At 31.9% G+C, this 15,161-nt stretch overlaps 1 protein-coding gene across 12 annotated transcripts in view; it reads right to left on the bottom strand.

Annotated features, from left to right (window-relative positions):
- SRPK2 (SRSF protein kinase 2) overlaps positions 1-15,161 on the bottom strand; it is a 272,571-nt gene that overhangs the window by 51,466 nt on the left and 205,944 nt on the right. For all 12 annotated transcript variants that reach the window (XM_051961714.1, XM_051961707.1, XM_051961713.1 and 9 more), the window contains 3 exons: positions 3,369-3,534; positions 2,200-2,225; positions 435-681 (listed from right to left, as the gene is read on the bottom strand). In XM_051961714.1, the coding sequence (XP_051817674.1) occupies positions 435-681; positions 2,200-2,225; positions 3,369-3,534 (439 nt within the window). The remainder of the gene's footprint in view (positions 1-434; positions 682-2,199; positions 2,226-3,368; positions 3,535-15,161) is intronic.

The raw sequence follows: 15,161 nt of genomic DNA, 5'->3' as shown, positions 1-15,161 counted from the left end.
TTCTTGTTTTCCTTGCCCTTTTCATTCCAGCATACTTCATTCTTCCAAAAAGGTTAGTAAAAACATTTTTAAGTAAAAAAAAAAAAAAAGGATAAAAAGTTATCACTGGCATAGAAGGAAAACAAAGTACCAAACTCTTCTGGAATTTCTTGTCTTGAGCACTGACCACCAGAATCTGAGCCAACATATTTTGTAGTTGTATCACTATCTTATTTCCTCAACTGCTCAAATTGAGGATTAAGTAAAAAGTTACTTACAAATTACCATGAGAACAAATACAATATTCAAGTGGAAACTAGTCGATTAATTTTGGATACATTACAGATACATAATTATTAAACATAAAGAACTGATAGATCACTGACTACAAACCATTTCTCCATCGTAAATTTTTATTTATTTTTAGTAAGGCAGGACACACAGGTTTCACTAACCATCGTCATTTGCAGGTTCTTCATCAGCTGCCTCCTTTAATCCTGCTGTTTTTAGTTTGACTTCTGGGTGGTATTCATCTTCCTGATCATTCGTGGGTATAGTTGAAGAGATGTTTTCTTCTATTTTTTTCCTTTCAGCTTCTCGCTCTAGTTCTTCTATTTCCTGAAGGCGTTTTTCCAACAGCTCTGCCTGCCTTTTCTGTTTTTTTTTCAGTTTTTTCTTTTTGTTTTTAGATATTTTTCCTATCTACAACATTTTAAGAAAACACCACAGGTCAGTTTACTATTCTTTTAAAGCAACTTATAGCAACGGCTAGCAGCATAGCAAAAACAAAAGAAACTTTGTTTCTATATAAACCTTCACTCACTTAAAATTTTGAAAAGTCAGACAAGGGACAATTAGTTGACTAAAATCATGTTTTATGTGTGCCACTTGGAGGAATGCTGTTTTAACAGAGAAAAGACCTGAATTGACTATGTTTTGTCCCTACAACATCTTCACTATGCTTGAGAATTCTAGGCCTTAAACAAGTTTTATTTGTTGAACCTTCCATACAAAATTAGCTAACTACATCCCTGATAGCTTTATGATTACTTTCATGGAACCTGTTTGCTAAATTAATTCACTTGTATCAATACAAAGTGCCATTTTCTGGTAGTGTTTGGATGCCTCACTTAGTGTTGCTACTAATAATAATGAAGAGATGAACTTATAGAAATTAAAAATAGGACTCTACTGGATTTTAAAAAAGAGAAAAGTTAAAAGTCACTTTTATTAGTTTTGAAAAAGATATTTTTGCTGTAAAGCAAAACTTCATCCACTTTAAGCATCAATTTCAAAAGCATCAACTTCAGCAAGGAGCTTTCCTTTCCTAGAAAGAAAATGCTTCACTCAAGCACTAATTGTAGAAAGAAACTTTTCTAGCATTATCTGCATTTGAAGGATTTTAATTAGTATGATTTTCCTTGTATTTTGACTTCTAATCTGAAAGATAGTGAATACACTGCTTCATTCTCAGCTTTCTGATCTATTTTGTTAACAGAGTCATTTGAACAATTCTATCTGACCTATTAACTAAAAATATTTTGTTACTAATCCTAAAAAATTCAGTCAGGTTCACATCTCCAAAGACAGGCTTAGTTCTTACTTATACGCTGAGCAAACTTAAGGACACTTAGACTGGAATAGGTAATAAACAGATCAGTGCCTTTAAAAACAAGGCTCCTTGGTTTATGGAAAGTGCATAACGAGAGCAGCCGCAATAAAAAAGTAGTAGTATAAAGATTAACTGCTTCAAAACAAGCAAACAAAAATGGGACTTGGGAACCAAATCTAAAACATTTCAAGAAAAACATTTCTATTTTAAACTCCAAACAAGGTAACAATTTTGCTACTCAGTACTGGAGAATATGATAAAATTATTTAATCTTGACACAAGAATATGAAATCTGAAAGCACCCAACTGAGAGAAAATCAGCTTTGGGTAAGCAAGACCACATCAGGAACAAGAGTGCTAAGAAGCACAGGGTAAGAATAAGGATGGGATTCTCAAAACAAGAATAATATTTAATTAACTAGACAAGAGATGTTAAACTAGTAAATGATACTCCCAAAAAAGGAAAACCTTGAAAGGTGTTAAGAGGCAGAAGAAAAGAAAAGGTCTAATAGGAATTACTTAAAACTTCAATATTAGGAAAAAAAAAAACCCAGCAATAATCTCATTTGAAATGAAGGTTAGCTTAATAATATTGTTCAAATACTTACAGGCTTTTGTTGTGGAGCAGTACTCACTAAAATAAAATGAAATAAAATAATTAATATTTATAGAAGGCTATATATATAATTTGTGTTACAAATGTTGTTTGAATAAGAAAACATAGTTCAATAGCTCCTTATGTACTAGGCTCTTAAATATAACAACAATCTCATTCATAGGGGAGTCTAAAGAAAGTGATTATGATAAGATATGAACAATAAAATCCACTTGCAATATTCAGTACAATATTCATATAAAGGTTTAACTACCTGACTTAACTATTCCTAAAGCAACGATCAATGACATAATAAAACAATTCCCCTAAATACACAAATTTACTTTTAGTAGTGAAACTGTCTATATCTAGAACACTCAAAATGTTTTAAAATATTCTGAGCATGTTTTTGTTAAAATGAAATAAATTAAATTGATGTTACTCAATCATTTCAGTCGTGTCCAACTCTTTTTGACCCCATTTGGAGTTTTCTTGGGAAAGACAATGAAGTGGTTTGCCATTTTCTTTTCCAGCTCATTTTGTAAATGGGAAAACTAAAACAAATAGGGTTAAATGATTTTGCCTAGGGTCCCACAGACAGTAGGCCAGATTTGGAGTCCAGAAAATGAGTCTTCCTGATCTGTGCTACTTAGATGCCCTGAAATATATATGTAGGGACTAAACAGATTCTTCTGTAACCCACAAAGATTGAATAAAATTATAGCTTCATAGCCTAAATGATACCCTATTAAAATGAAGGTATGAAGGAGTTATTATAAATCCCAAAATGTCTTAGAGAACAACAGTGTAACCAAGCTGTATGAGGCTCATTTCATATGTCTACAAATGAGTCTAAATTGTCACTCAGAAAATCTTAAAACAATGACAGATAATATAATCATAGTTGAAAGAGATCTTAAGAGACAACTAGTTCAAAGCCCTTGTTTTACAGATAAAAGAAGCTGAGGCAGATCAGTTATATGACTTGCATAGTCACAGAAATAGTCAGAATTTGAGGCAGGATTTGAATCTGACTATAACAGAGTTCTATTCACTAAACATACTGCCTCTCTGCAGCATAATAGTGGATGAAATACAAAATTTTTCTCTGTTACCTGCACATAACTGAAAGTCAGAGGTAATAGTGACTTTATTTTAACTAGTTTCAATCAGGTCCATCACCTGCTGAGCCAGAAGGAGGAGGAGCACCTGCTTTCTGCCACTCTGTGGCCTCTGCCGCCATCCTACGTACATATGTATCATCTACACACATCAAAATGTTTTCTGGCTTGATATCAGTATGGATAATCTTGCACTTGCTGTGTAGATAATCTAAACCCTGCAGAACCTGATTAACAGTAAAAAAAAAAAAATTAAGAGAAAAGAAAGCAATTAATATGTGGCATGAAGGACAGTTATTTTAAATAAAAAGAATCATGAGAAATGGAATTCACTTCCTACACACACAAAAAGATACATATATTCCTCAGATGAGTGGAATATTGACAATGAGTGGAATATTTGCCACACATTGCAGTCTCTCTAAAACCAGATATATACTCTCTGGAAGCTGTTCTATTAAAAAAAAAAAATAACTACAGTCCACATGGTGATGATAAATTTAGCTAGACATGTACCTGCTGGCTAGGTCCTAGGCCCATCAATATACAGTCAATATACATCAATATACAGTCTCTTGCTAGACTTGGGAGGGGAGAAGTAAATTACAAATACTACATTTAAGTACTGCCCTCCCTTTATCCATTTATAGAATTGGACTTGGAGGCCATGAAAGGAGAAGATTAAGTGGGAAACTATAACTTGATGAAAGAGAAAATTAGAAAGTTACTGTTCCTTATCTAAACTATACTTTCCTCCAGTGGTATGATTTGTCTCACGAAAGAAAGAAGGGACAATGAGAAAAATGATATAAGATTATGCAAAAACTAGATGACCTGAGGTTGAGGAAGAGAATGCCTCAAGTTAATCATTTAGATAGTTTAAAAAAAAAAAAAAAAAAAAGGAATGGCATAGGATGAATAGAATATAGATATAGATATGAATAGATATAAAGAATAGAATAGAACAGAAATAGTACTAAGGTAAAAACTAAGTTCCAGATTTGATTTGATTATTAACAACCATTTGAGATTTTGGGCAAGTTACAATTTCTCTAAAATGACTGTTGTTGTTGTTCAGTTATTTGGTCATGTCTAAGACTTCATGATCTCTTATACCATAGCATGCCAATATTGTCCATGGGATTTTCATGGCAAAAATATTGGAATCATTTGCATTTCCTTCTCCAATGAATTAAGGCAAACAGAGGTCAAATTACTTGCCCAGGGTCACCCAGCTAGTAAAGGTAAGAGGCCATATTTGAATAAGGGCTTCTTGACTCTAGGTTCTCCAACCATTGAGCCACCTAAAATGATACAGTGAATTATTATATGATCTCTGAGATCCCTTCTTCCTCAGTCTATGATTCTGTATTTCCTTTTTTATCTTCTTTGTATTTCCATTGTTCTTACTACTAAGATCACAATTAAAAGTTAGGAAAGTCATTAAGCAGAAAGTGTTGGGCCTTTCGAAAAATGAAACAGTACACTTGGCTCTTCATTTGATGAAATTCAATAAATAAAAGACATGGCTCTGATCTTTATAGTAGTAACTACTGCATTGGAGCTAAGAAGAAAAGTGCAATAATGAAGTTTTACACTCTAAGATCTACAGATTTGCTGATGACACAGCTTGCTTTGTAAAAGCCCAATAAGGAGAGTTAAAAGCACATCTTTAACAATTTGCTCATTTTTTTTTCCTTTCAGTTTTTCTAACATACCAAACATTACCTCTTTCACCTCTTTCCCAGACATCATATGTCATCTCAGCAGCAGGAGGCAACTTATTATAATAAAAATTTGAAAGTATGCATTATCCCTAAAAGCAACAATTCAATTGAATCTGATACATACTGAATAAGTGCCTACTATGAAAAAAATCATCATCTGGGTACCATACAAGAAAACAGAGAAATTAGGGTTGTCTGACAATCACTTTTTTGTCCCATTTTTACCTGTGCTAAATGTACCTCCAAGTGAGTGTACAGTTCAACATTATAGGTGACTGTCATTAAACAGTATAAAACTGCTTTTTTGTTACCATTATTTCCTTTCCTTCAAAAATTATTTTAAGACAACTTAGCTACAAGATATATATACAAACAAGATAAAAAGAGCAATTATATTATTCTTATTTTTCTAAATATTCTTACTAAGAATTCTCAAAAAATCTGAAAAGGGAACTAACAGAATGTAGCAAGCTTCTGAATTATATTCTAGTGCTTTTCAAGCTCAGCTATACCATTTACCAAAGCAGCCTTTTCAAACTGTTTCATCTATCTTACAAGTTCCCATAGGTTCTTTCTTCTTTATCTCAATTGACAACCTTACTTTATATTTCACTTTAATAATTGGGGCTACTTGTAGAGAACTACCTCTTCATACCTCCTCCTCATCACATATTACCCAGATGTCTTCCCCATCACTATTTCTCCCTTTGCCACGATGAAAAAGTGATATTTTTTTTTCCTGACCAAGATCTTTTCCAACAGAAAAGACTGACTGTACCCTCTATCATCATCAATCTCTCATTTATTTTCAATTTTCCCTGTATACTGGGCTTTTCCATTCTACCTGTAAACAAGCCCAGTGGTCCCGTCCCCTCAAAAAATTACTCACTTGATCCAGCTCTCTTTGTCAGCTGTTCTCCCATCTCTCCTCCCTTTGTGGTTAAACTACTTGATAAGGCAGTCTACAATTAAAGCCTCTAATTCCTCCTTCCTCATTCTTCTTAACTCTCCAGAGTCTGATTTAATACTTCATCATTCAACTGAAACAGCTCTCTCCAAAGTTATTAATGATTGCATAATTGACAAATTTAATAGACCTTTCTCAATCTTCACTTTTCTTGACCTCTTCAGCCCTTTCAATCACCCTTTTCTTGCTACAGATCTCTTGGATAGGTTTACATGGTACAATTCTCTCCTAGTTCTCCTCTGTTACCCATCTAACTACTGCTTCTCAGTTTCATTTCCTGGATCATCATCCAGGTCATAGCTGACAACTGTGGACATCCCATTGAGCCCCCTATCCTGGGTCTTCTCTTCTCCCTCTATGCTAATACTTGATCTCGTGTATTCAAGTATTATCTCTATGCAAATGCTGCTCAATGATACAATTGGATTTATTATTATCAAAAACAAATCATGGGCAGTTAAGAAAACATGAAAATTGGATTCAAAATACAGGAAATATTCCTGTCAATGCAAAAGGAAGCAAAAATCAGAAATAAACATTATAGGCAATCTCTAAATGAATTATCAATACTGGGAAAACTGGATATATGTGGTAAGATTATCCATATGTAAACACTAAATACATCAATGATCTAAATACAAAAAATCTAGGAAAAAAATGGAATAATTATGTCTCAATTATGCATTTTGAACAATCAAATGAAAAAATTATTCCACCCAAAATTGATAGCTTGATTTTAGAAATACCCATTTGTTGGAATCTTTACAGACATCAACTCTAATGACTTAGACACATTAGAGTTGATGTCTGTAAAGATTCCAACAAAAACCCATAATCCCTCTCTCTCGTATCCCACAATTCCTCTCTCTCATATATAAGAAACAGACAGAGGCTCTCGGACAGAGTTCAGCTGAAGATTGAGAAGGAAGCATCAGTTCAGTTGAGGAGAAGCCCTGTCTCGGAGGCAAGACAGATTCAATTTGGTGCTGGCTCTGGAGGCTGAAGAAAGCAGAGGCAGAAGCAAAGGACAAAGCTACAAGAGCTCTTAGAACCAAGGAGAGAGAGAGGCCTCTAAGAAAAGCTAACCGGGCTATATTGGAGATTGAGAGCCAGAAGCCTTCTCTCCAAGGCAAGAGAGATCCATTCCATTTTCCACTTGGCTGGCTGGAGGACTGAAGGACATACCTTTGGCTTTGGAGACATTTGGAGGGAGCTCTTGGAACCAAGCAGAGAGACAGACCTCTAAGCTAACAGGGCTATATTGGAGACAATAAAAGATCTGAACTTTTATCTCACCTGGCTGCATTTGGGTGATTATTTAATCTTAACTGATACTAAGACTGCCTCCAGAAAACCTCCCCAAGAAACCTGCTTTCTCCCAGAGAGAACTTTTACATTATTTTAAAGAACAAGAACTCATATTATAAGTTGATGACCTTGATTATACAAAAAAAGGTTTTTGATAAAACAGGTATCTTTAAAGCTAAAAAAAAAAAAAAAAAAAAAAAAAAGCTTAAGAAAACATTTGTGAAAATATATTAGATAAAAGTCTAACATTCAGAATCTTTGAAAAATTTATTACATACCAATAACAGTAGTATGTACTCCCTAATAGAGCAATGGTCAAAGGACACAATTTCTGAATTTCAAAATATGTACTCTTACTAGCACAGCATGTGAAATGAAAATCAAATTCTCTACTAATCAGAATACTATAAATCAAGACAACTATAACCTATTCCCTCACATGCAATAAATTTGTAAAAATGATTTTTAAATGAAGGTGATAAGTTTCCATGTTGCCAAGAAAACAGGGAAATATAGACACCCTATCACTTTGTTATTGAGTTTGGTGAAAAATCATTCATATTTTTACACTAAAAGAAATATAGAAAAGGAAAAAAAATTTTTTTGTGCAAAAAACATTCAAAATCAATTTATTTATAGCAAAAAAAAAATCTACAAAGAAACAAAGAGAAACAGAAAAATTACCTTAGTGTCTAAACAATAGAGAATAGCTCAACAAATTTTGGTATATGAATATAATTTTTTAAATGACACCACAAAATAATTATGAAGAATAGAAGAAACCACAGAAATTATGAATAACAGAAGAAAACATAGAAATATATACATACACATAAAAAGATAAAAATAAGATTAGCAAATCAGAACAAAAACATTTATTATAATTAATTAGGTTATTTAAAAGGAAATGTTGAGTATCAAAATAACAATTTCAGACCGAATTAAGTTTATTAATTTGTTCAAATATTCATTAAACCATTTCAAATGATTTACATATGTGTGCATATATGCTTTATATGTTTGTACATTTACATACAATCATGTTTTATAATACTTGTATGTTGTCTCTTCTAATAGACTAGTGAACTCGGTGAGGAAGAGAGTCTTTTGCCTCTTTTTTGTATGTCTGTGGCCCTTAGCATAATGTGTGGTACATAGTAGACATTTAATAACTGTTTACTAATTGATTGACTAGTGAGTATCCTCTTTGGGTTTTCAAGTCATTACTCTTAGTTTATCTACTTGTCTGGTCACATTTCATTCTCCATTGTTCCATGAACAAGCAGTTATTAAGGACTTCTTATGCACCAGGTGCCATGCTAGGGATATAGTAGCTTTGTATTACTTTATTCAGGATTCAGACCTAAACCTTCTTTTCTTCTTTTTCTACAGCCTCAGTGATTTCATCAGCTTATAAGTATTTAATTAACATCTGCAAACAGATGTTAACCTTATTTACATGATTTTTTTAAATCTCTGCTCTAAGTTCCAGTTCTACATAACCAACTAAATGTCTCTAAAGTATCTACAACTCATCATTTAACATTCTTCAGAATCTTGCTTCAGCAAATCTTTATGGACTGATTTCTTATGACTCTATCTCATACTTTATGTTTCAGCTCAAGTGGCCCACATTCAGTTCCATGAACACCAAATTTCATCTCCCATCTCTGAAATTCTATTCAGGTTGTTCTCCACGTCTAGAATGATCTTATTCACCTTAATCTCTTAGAATCCTTAGTTTCTGGTAAGCTCAGTTCAATTGCCACCTCCTGTACAACTTTGTTCTTTTTCCCCTCGAGTTATTAGTATTCTTCATCCTCCTCCCTATTACCAACCCACTTTATTCTGAATTTTAATATATTTTAGATTTGCTCTTATATACGATTTTTGCTTAGTAGAATGTAAACTAATTGATGGCTAGAATTGTTTCATTTTTCTCTTTGAATTCTCAGTACCTGATGATAGTGTCTGGCATACCTGGTACTTAAAAAAATGCTTGTTAAAAAATAAAATCAAAATAATTTGGTGATCAAATGTAGTGGAAAAGGGGAAGAAGAATTTGAAAATTAAAAAAACAAACATTTTTTCACTTAATAGTATTCTATTTTTTCTAATTACAAGTAAAGATAGTTTTTCAACATTTATTTTTGTAAGATTTTGAGTTAAAATTTTTCACCCTCCCCAAGACAAGCAATATGATACAAGTTATACATGTGCAATCAAATTAAATATATTTCCATTATTAGTCACGTTCAATAAACATTTATTAAGAACTATTATGTGGAAAATATTCTATTAGGTACTAATAAAACAAAAATTAAAATGAAAAACAATCCCTATCCTCAATGAACTTCTATTTTACTATAAAATATATGTATACACACACACACACACACACACACATACACACACACACACACACACACACACAGACATACATATATATAAACCTTCCTTTAAATAAGAGAGAGCATATTAAATGTAAATACCAATTACCCTAATCCTATTCTGTGAATCATTAAATGCTAGATGCCTCAGTGAACAGAACATTGGTCCTATTTCCTCTGTTCCAAACATATCATACAATAGCATATCATACAAACATATCATACATAAATAAAATAATTTTGTTTATGATTGTCTAGACTAGAACTCTAAGAGTTAAACCTTTGGGACATGTGTGTTTATAATATGCAATATATATGTTTGCATAGATTGGCATATACGCACATATGCTTGTGTGGGGGTGGGAGACAGTTTGAGTATGGACTCACTCACAGTGAGAGTTAGAAAGACCCAAGTTCAAATCCATTTCCAGGTGTGGGACCATGTAAAAAGTATGTAAGTCATTTAACCTATGTCTTTGTTTCTTCAACCAGCAAATGAAGATAATAATCATACCTACTTCCCAGGGTAGTTATGAAGTTAAATGAGATAATATTTGTAAAGCCCTTTGCAAAGCTTATGGTATTAAATAAGTGTGGGTTATTAAATACAATTCTCCACTCAAGTTTCTTTCTTATTTAATAAATATATTAATTATGTTGGCTAAATCAAAATGAATAGCAGCATACTCTATCATATTGCCAACTTGTTTACATGCATGAGTCACCAAAAATATATTAAATGTAAAGCTTAGTATGCAATACTTCAAAAGTACAAAACTTAACTATTTTTCTTGTTTAAACAGAAGAAGAGATACAAAATCATCTTGAAGAATTATAACCTTGAAAAATAAGTGGTAAATTCAAATATCAGACAGAATTAGAAGTTTTGTTTTAAATTGTTCTGACAATAAAAACCCTGAAGGTAATATTACATAGAGATATAATGAAATTAAAATGTGGGTAAAGAATCAAGAATATATGGCAACTGATAAATTTTTAGAAGTACAGAAAGGGAAAGAGCCAAGATGACAATAAGACTGAGAATCTAGGAATAAGATCTTAATTCACACACAGGCCTCCTCAGCAGGATTATTTCATGTACCTATTCTCATATTAATTATCTATGATGAATCCACCCAATATACTAGGAGGCTACCTCTAGAATTCTTAACATATTTGGAAACTGTTAGCACATGTTGTCAATCAATCAATAAGCTTATAAAGCTTAGCATTAGGCTATGGGAGACAAAAACAAAATAATCCCTGCCCTCAAGGAATTTATAGTCAGTGAGGGGAGGCAAATAAAGGGTATATACATAAGTAAATTTGAAATACCAATAAAGTAAAAACAAAGTGATTGGGTTGGAGAGAGGGCACATTAGCTGCTGGCAGTGGATATTGAAGTGATCCAGATATGGTCTCATTTAGGAAGTGGCATTTAAGCTAGGCTTTATAAGCACTAATATGGATACTAAGAAGTAGAGGTGAGAAGAAAGTACCTTCCAGAAATGGAGGATAAGCAAAAGCCTGAAAATAGAAGATGGAATTCTGTGTGTGAGAAACAAGTAGGCCAATTTGATTAGACTGCGGTACCTAGGAGGGGTGATGTGAAATCTAACTGGAAAAATAAATGGGAGCCAGATCATGAAGGACTTTAAATGCCAATTGAAATGTTATTTGATCTTAGAAGGAAAGGGGAGCTGCTGGAAATTTCTGAATATTATGATTAGGCCTGTGCTTTAGGAATACCACTTTGGTAGCTCTGTGAAGGATGGATATAAGAAAGAAGAGGACTGAGGAAAGGAAATTAATTAGGAATCTTTTATAACATAATTAAACTTTCATAGAGAACAGCTGACAAAGTTGTGGGAAAGTGTCATCTTTTCATCAGAGAACAGAATAAAGGAGGGAAAAACTAGGGGAGAGAAAGGAATTATGTAACAAGTATTTGGAACTGTTCAGCATAGTTTAGCTAATGTGAATTTGTATGATACAACTAATCTCCATGATTGTATACCTACCTTATTAGACTTTCTGCAACACATGAATAAAAAATACTAAATTTATTGATAAAGAAATGAGAATGTCCCTATGATCTAATATCCATCACCATGAAGAACTGATTACTATTTGGAAAAAATAAATTTTAAATGAGAGATTTTGGAGTGATGATGCTAGAGCAAGGAGCAATGAGGAGCAAAGTCCTTCTCCTTGACCATGAAAGAAACTACATCCATTAGTTGAAAGGATAGCCACAGATGTTAGGCACTTGGAAGCCAGGTCTGTGAGCATCAGAAGATAACAGGAAAATAAAAGGAAGAAAGGTATGATGAATAAAAGTTCACTCATAATAGAATTTTTTTTAAACTGAGGGATTTTTGAGAGAGGGATTTTTTTTTTTTTATTTAAGCATATGGGAATTCTATGTCATTGGAATTCAGAAAATATCAGGTAAAAGTATGCTAGCCAAAGAGAACTGAAAGAGTTAACTTTTGACTGAGTTCCCATTCTCAAGAATTCTGTGAATATCTATCAGTTATCTCTTGCTACAAGTCCTGGTTTCCTTTCACTTCTTGCCCACATTTTTTTTTAAATACCACTTTTTCCAAAATTTTTATTTTCAGTTCCAAATTCTTTCCCTCCTCTATGCACTGAGAGAACAAAAAATATATTAATCCATTATTTACATGTTATCTTTCTGAAGACATCACTGTGTCTGATGAGCAAGTCTTTTGTTGGTCGTATGTCAGAGACTACTCATATTACTTACCCAAGGCAAATTTATTACCTTTTGCATAACATCAACTATAGTTATTTAGAGATTTCATGACTTTTAGTCATTTATCTTCATCAGAAGAATATTTGGTATTAAAAAAAAAAGGTTTTCGTTTTAAGAGAAAGTATGGAATTTTTTTAAAGTCCTAAAAATTTCCCAAAGACAATCCAGCTTACTTTCTTCCTCTTATTCAAATTCTAGGCTGGATTCACTGCTTACTCAAACTGTCTCCCACCCCCCCACAAACATATGTGCATATATGACAATCTATGCAAACATATATATTACATATTATAAACACACATGTCCCAAAGGTTTAACTCTTAGAGTTCTACAGTCTGGACAATCATAAACAAAATTATTTTATTTATGTATGATATGTTTGTATGATATGATATTGTATGGTATGTTTGGAACAGAGGAAAATCATCAAAATATTAAATATCAGGTGAGTAATATTTTTCCAATCACAACAATTAAGAAAAACTGAACAATACTATTTGGCTTTATGTTGATGGTGAGTTTATTTACTCCAATGATGAAAGCATAGATCCTTACAGTAATGTAGTAACTGTGCAAGTGAATATAATTTAACTAAATCAAACTCTCAGAATTTTATTTATTTAGTTAACTACTTAAACTCCTGTATACACTATTGGTTTATGTGTTGGTTTTAAGATGTTATCATTCTTTAACTTTTAAAAAGTTCAATGAATAAGAATTCTACACCTTCCTAACTCAAATGTCAGGTGTGTCAGTTCATTTTCTAAGATGATTATAGATAAGAGGGAAACACCTGTAGGGAAAATCCCTGTCAGAAACTAACATTTTTATCTTGGTATTCCCTCCTCAAAACATTTATAAATCTTAATATATTTAAGTCTGCTAAAGTCACAGATGGAAGGGGTTTGGAAAAGTTAAATAATCAGTTTTTATGAAAAACTACATCAAACAATTCTACTTTTAAGGAAAAAATAGAGACAATGAGTCTTTACTTCTATAGAAATAAAGATATTACCAAAAAAATTACACACTGGAAACTATATAAAGATTTTCCAAACCAGCTAGATTCAGAAGCCATTCACCCCTTATATTATGTAAAAATAAAGGACATGGAGATATGGCCTTTCTTAACAATTACTCATATGACAATATGTTGCTCTACCAGTGAGAGGTGATATCAGTACAGTAATATATCAGTTAGTGAAATATTTTCCTCTATTTTGACAAGATTTCATTAACAGATGAGATATCTTTGAATATTAACAGTGATAACAGGTCTCTTTCAGGTTGTATATAAGGCAGAGCTAGTAAAATATGTGTTCTATATTGATAAATATTGTATTAGGCTTTTTATTAAATACTGTATTTAGGTTTTTAAAAAGAAGAATAATCTGTTAAAGTAAGTCTACTTTTTGTGACAGTACATAAAAATGCTGCCTGAAATGAGGCACATGCTCTAAACAAACTTAAGACATTATACATATGTTATGTGTACATATATTATTATATATTGGGAAGTACTGATATTTACTGCAGATAGGAAAACATAACATGAACCAAAAATTGATAAAGCTGATAACTCCTATACAAAAATGATTCTAGTGAATGAGTGCCAACTGTTCTCCCAAATTTGAATTCTTAATTTAGTCCTTATTTCATTTAGATATATATTTTTTTCAGTCTATGTTAATATTGGTGTCTATCAACAAGCCTTATACAAACATAAAGATATAGATTAAAATTAAAAAATTATTTTTAGAGAGCATATATTAAAAAATTTGTATTCAAAATTCTTCTGAAAAATTTCTTTCAGATTCTTCATTCTTTTCATTTACCCAAAAAATAGATTAGTAGAAAATTACAATGTATTAAACTGTGTTGTGTATTTGCATAATATGCATGTGTGTATGTATGTTATATATGTGCATATGTGTGTGTACACATACATCTGGTAGTCTGTATTTTCAGCTAGTAGATACTACATTTAGCAATTTACACTATATTGTATTATTTGTGCTAATCATGAGTTGACCATTGGCATATTAGCAAAGTAATTAAAAATTCAATTCAATTTCTATATTAAAAAAAAATTTACACAGTATGTAAGTCATGGTTCCCACCAACATAGAGCTTAGAATTAAGAATTAATCAGGCAAATTTCTAAATCTAAAAGTTCCCTTCCAAACTAGTATTTTAATTGGTGAGCTGAAACATCAAGTTTCTGATGTGATTAAATCCTTTATTAGGCCACCTTTAATTTTCTTCCCTTTAAATGTATTTGGAATCATTTATATAAAACTTGTCAATCTTCTCAGTGGTATTTTACTAAAGAACTCACTGGGGTGATGAACAAATTGTCCAATGAGTTAATATAACACTATTTAAAACAAATTTTAATATTTATAATAGTAATTTTACATAACCAAATTTATTTTTATTATTAATTTCCATAAAAATATTTATTTAGTAATTCTAATTAATTTTAATATAATTAACGTTTAGAAAAATCTATGCTAATGGACATAAAATGGTTTTAATATATGAAAATAACACTATTATAATATTTAATATGAGATCACAAATAACAATAAAGTCCTACTTAGATGAATATGACTATGGGATTCAAAGGCTATACTAGCTAGCAGAGTGTAAGCTCTGGGAAGTTTTATTAAGATAAAAAGGC

Source organism: Antechinus flavipes, chromosome 5 (genome assembly GCF_016432865.1).
Source record: "Antechinus flavipes isolate AdamAnt ecotype Samford, QLD, Australia chromosome 5, AdamAnt_v2, whole genome shotgun sequence".
Classification (NCBI taxonomy): domain Eukaryota; kingdom Metazoa; phylum Chordata; class Mammalia; order Dasyuromorphia; family Dasyuridae; genus Antechinus; species Antechinus flavipes.
Note: the sequence above shows the minus strand (reverse complement) of the source record. Positions and strands in the feature narration are given on the sequence as shown.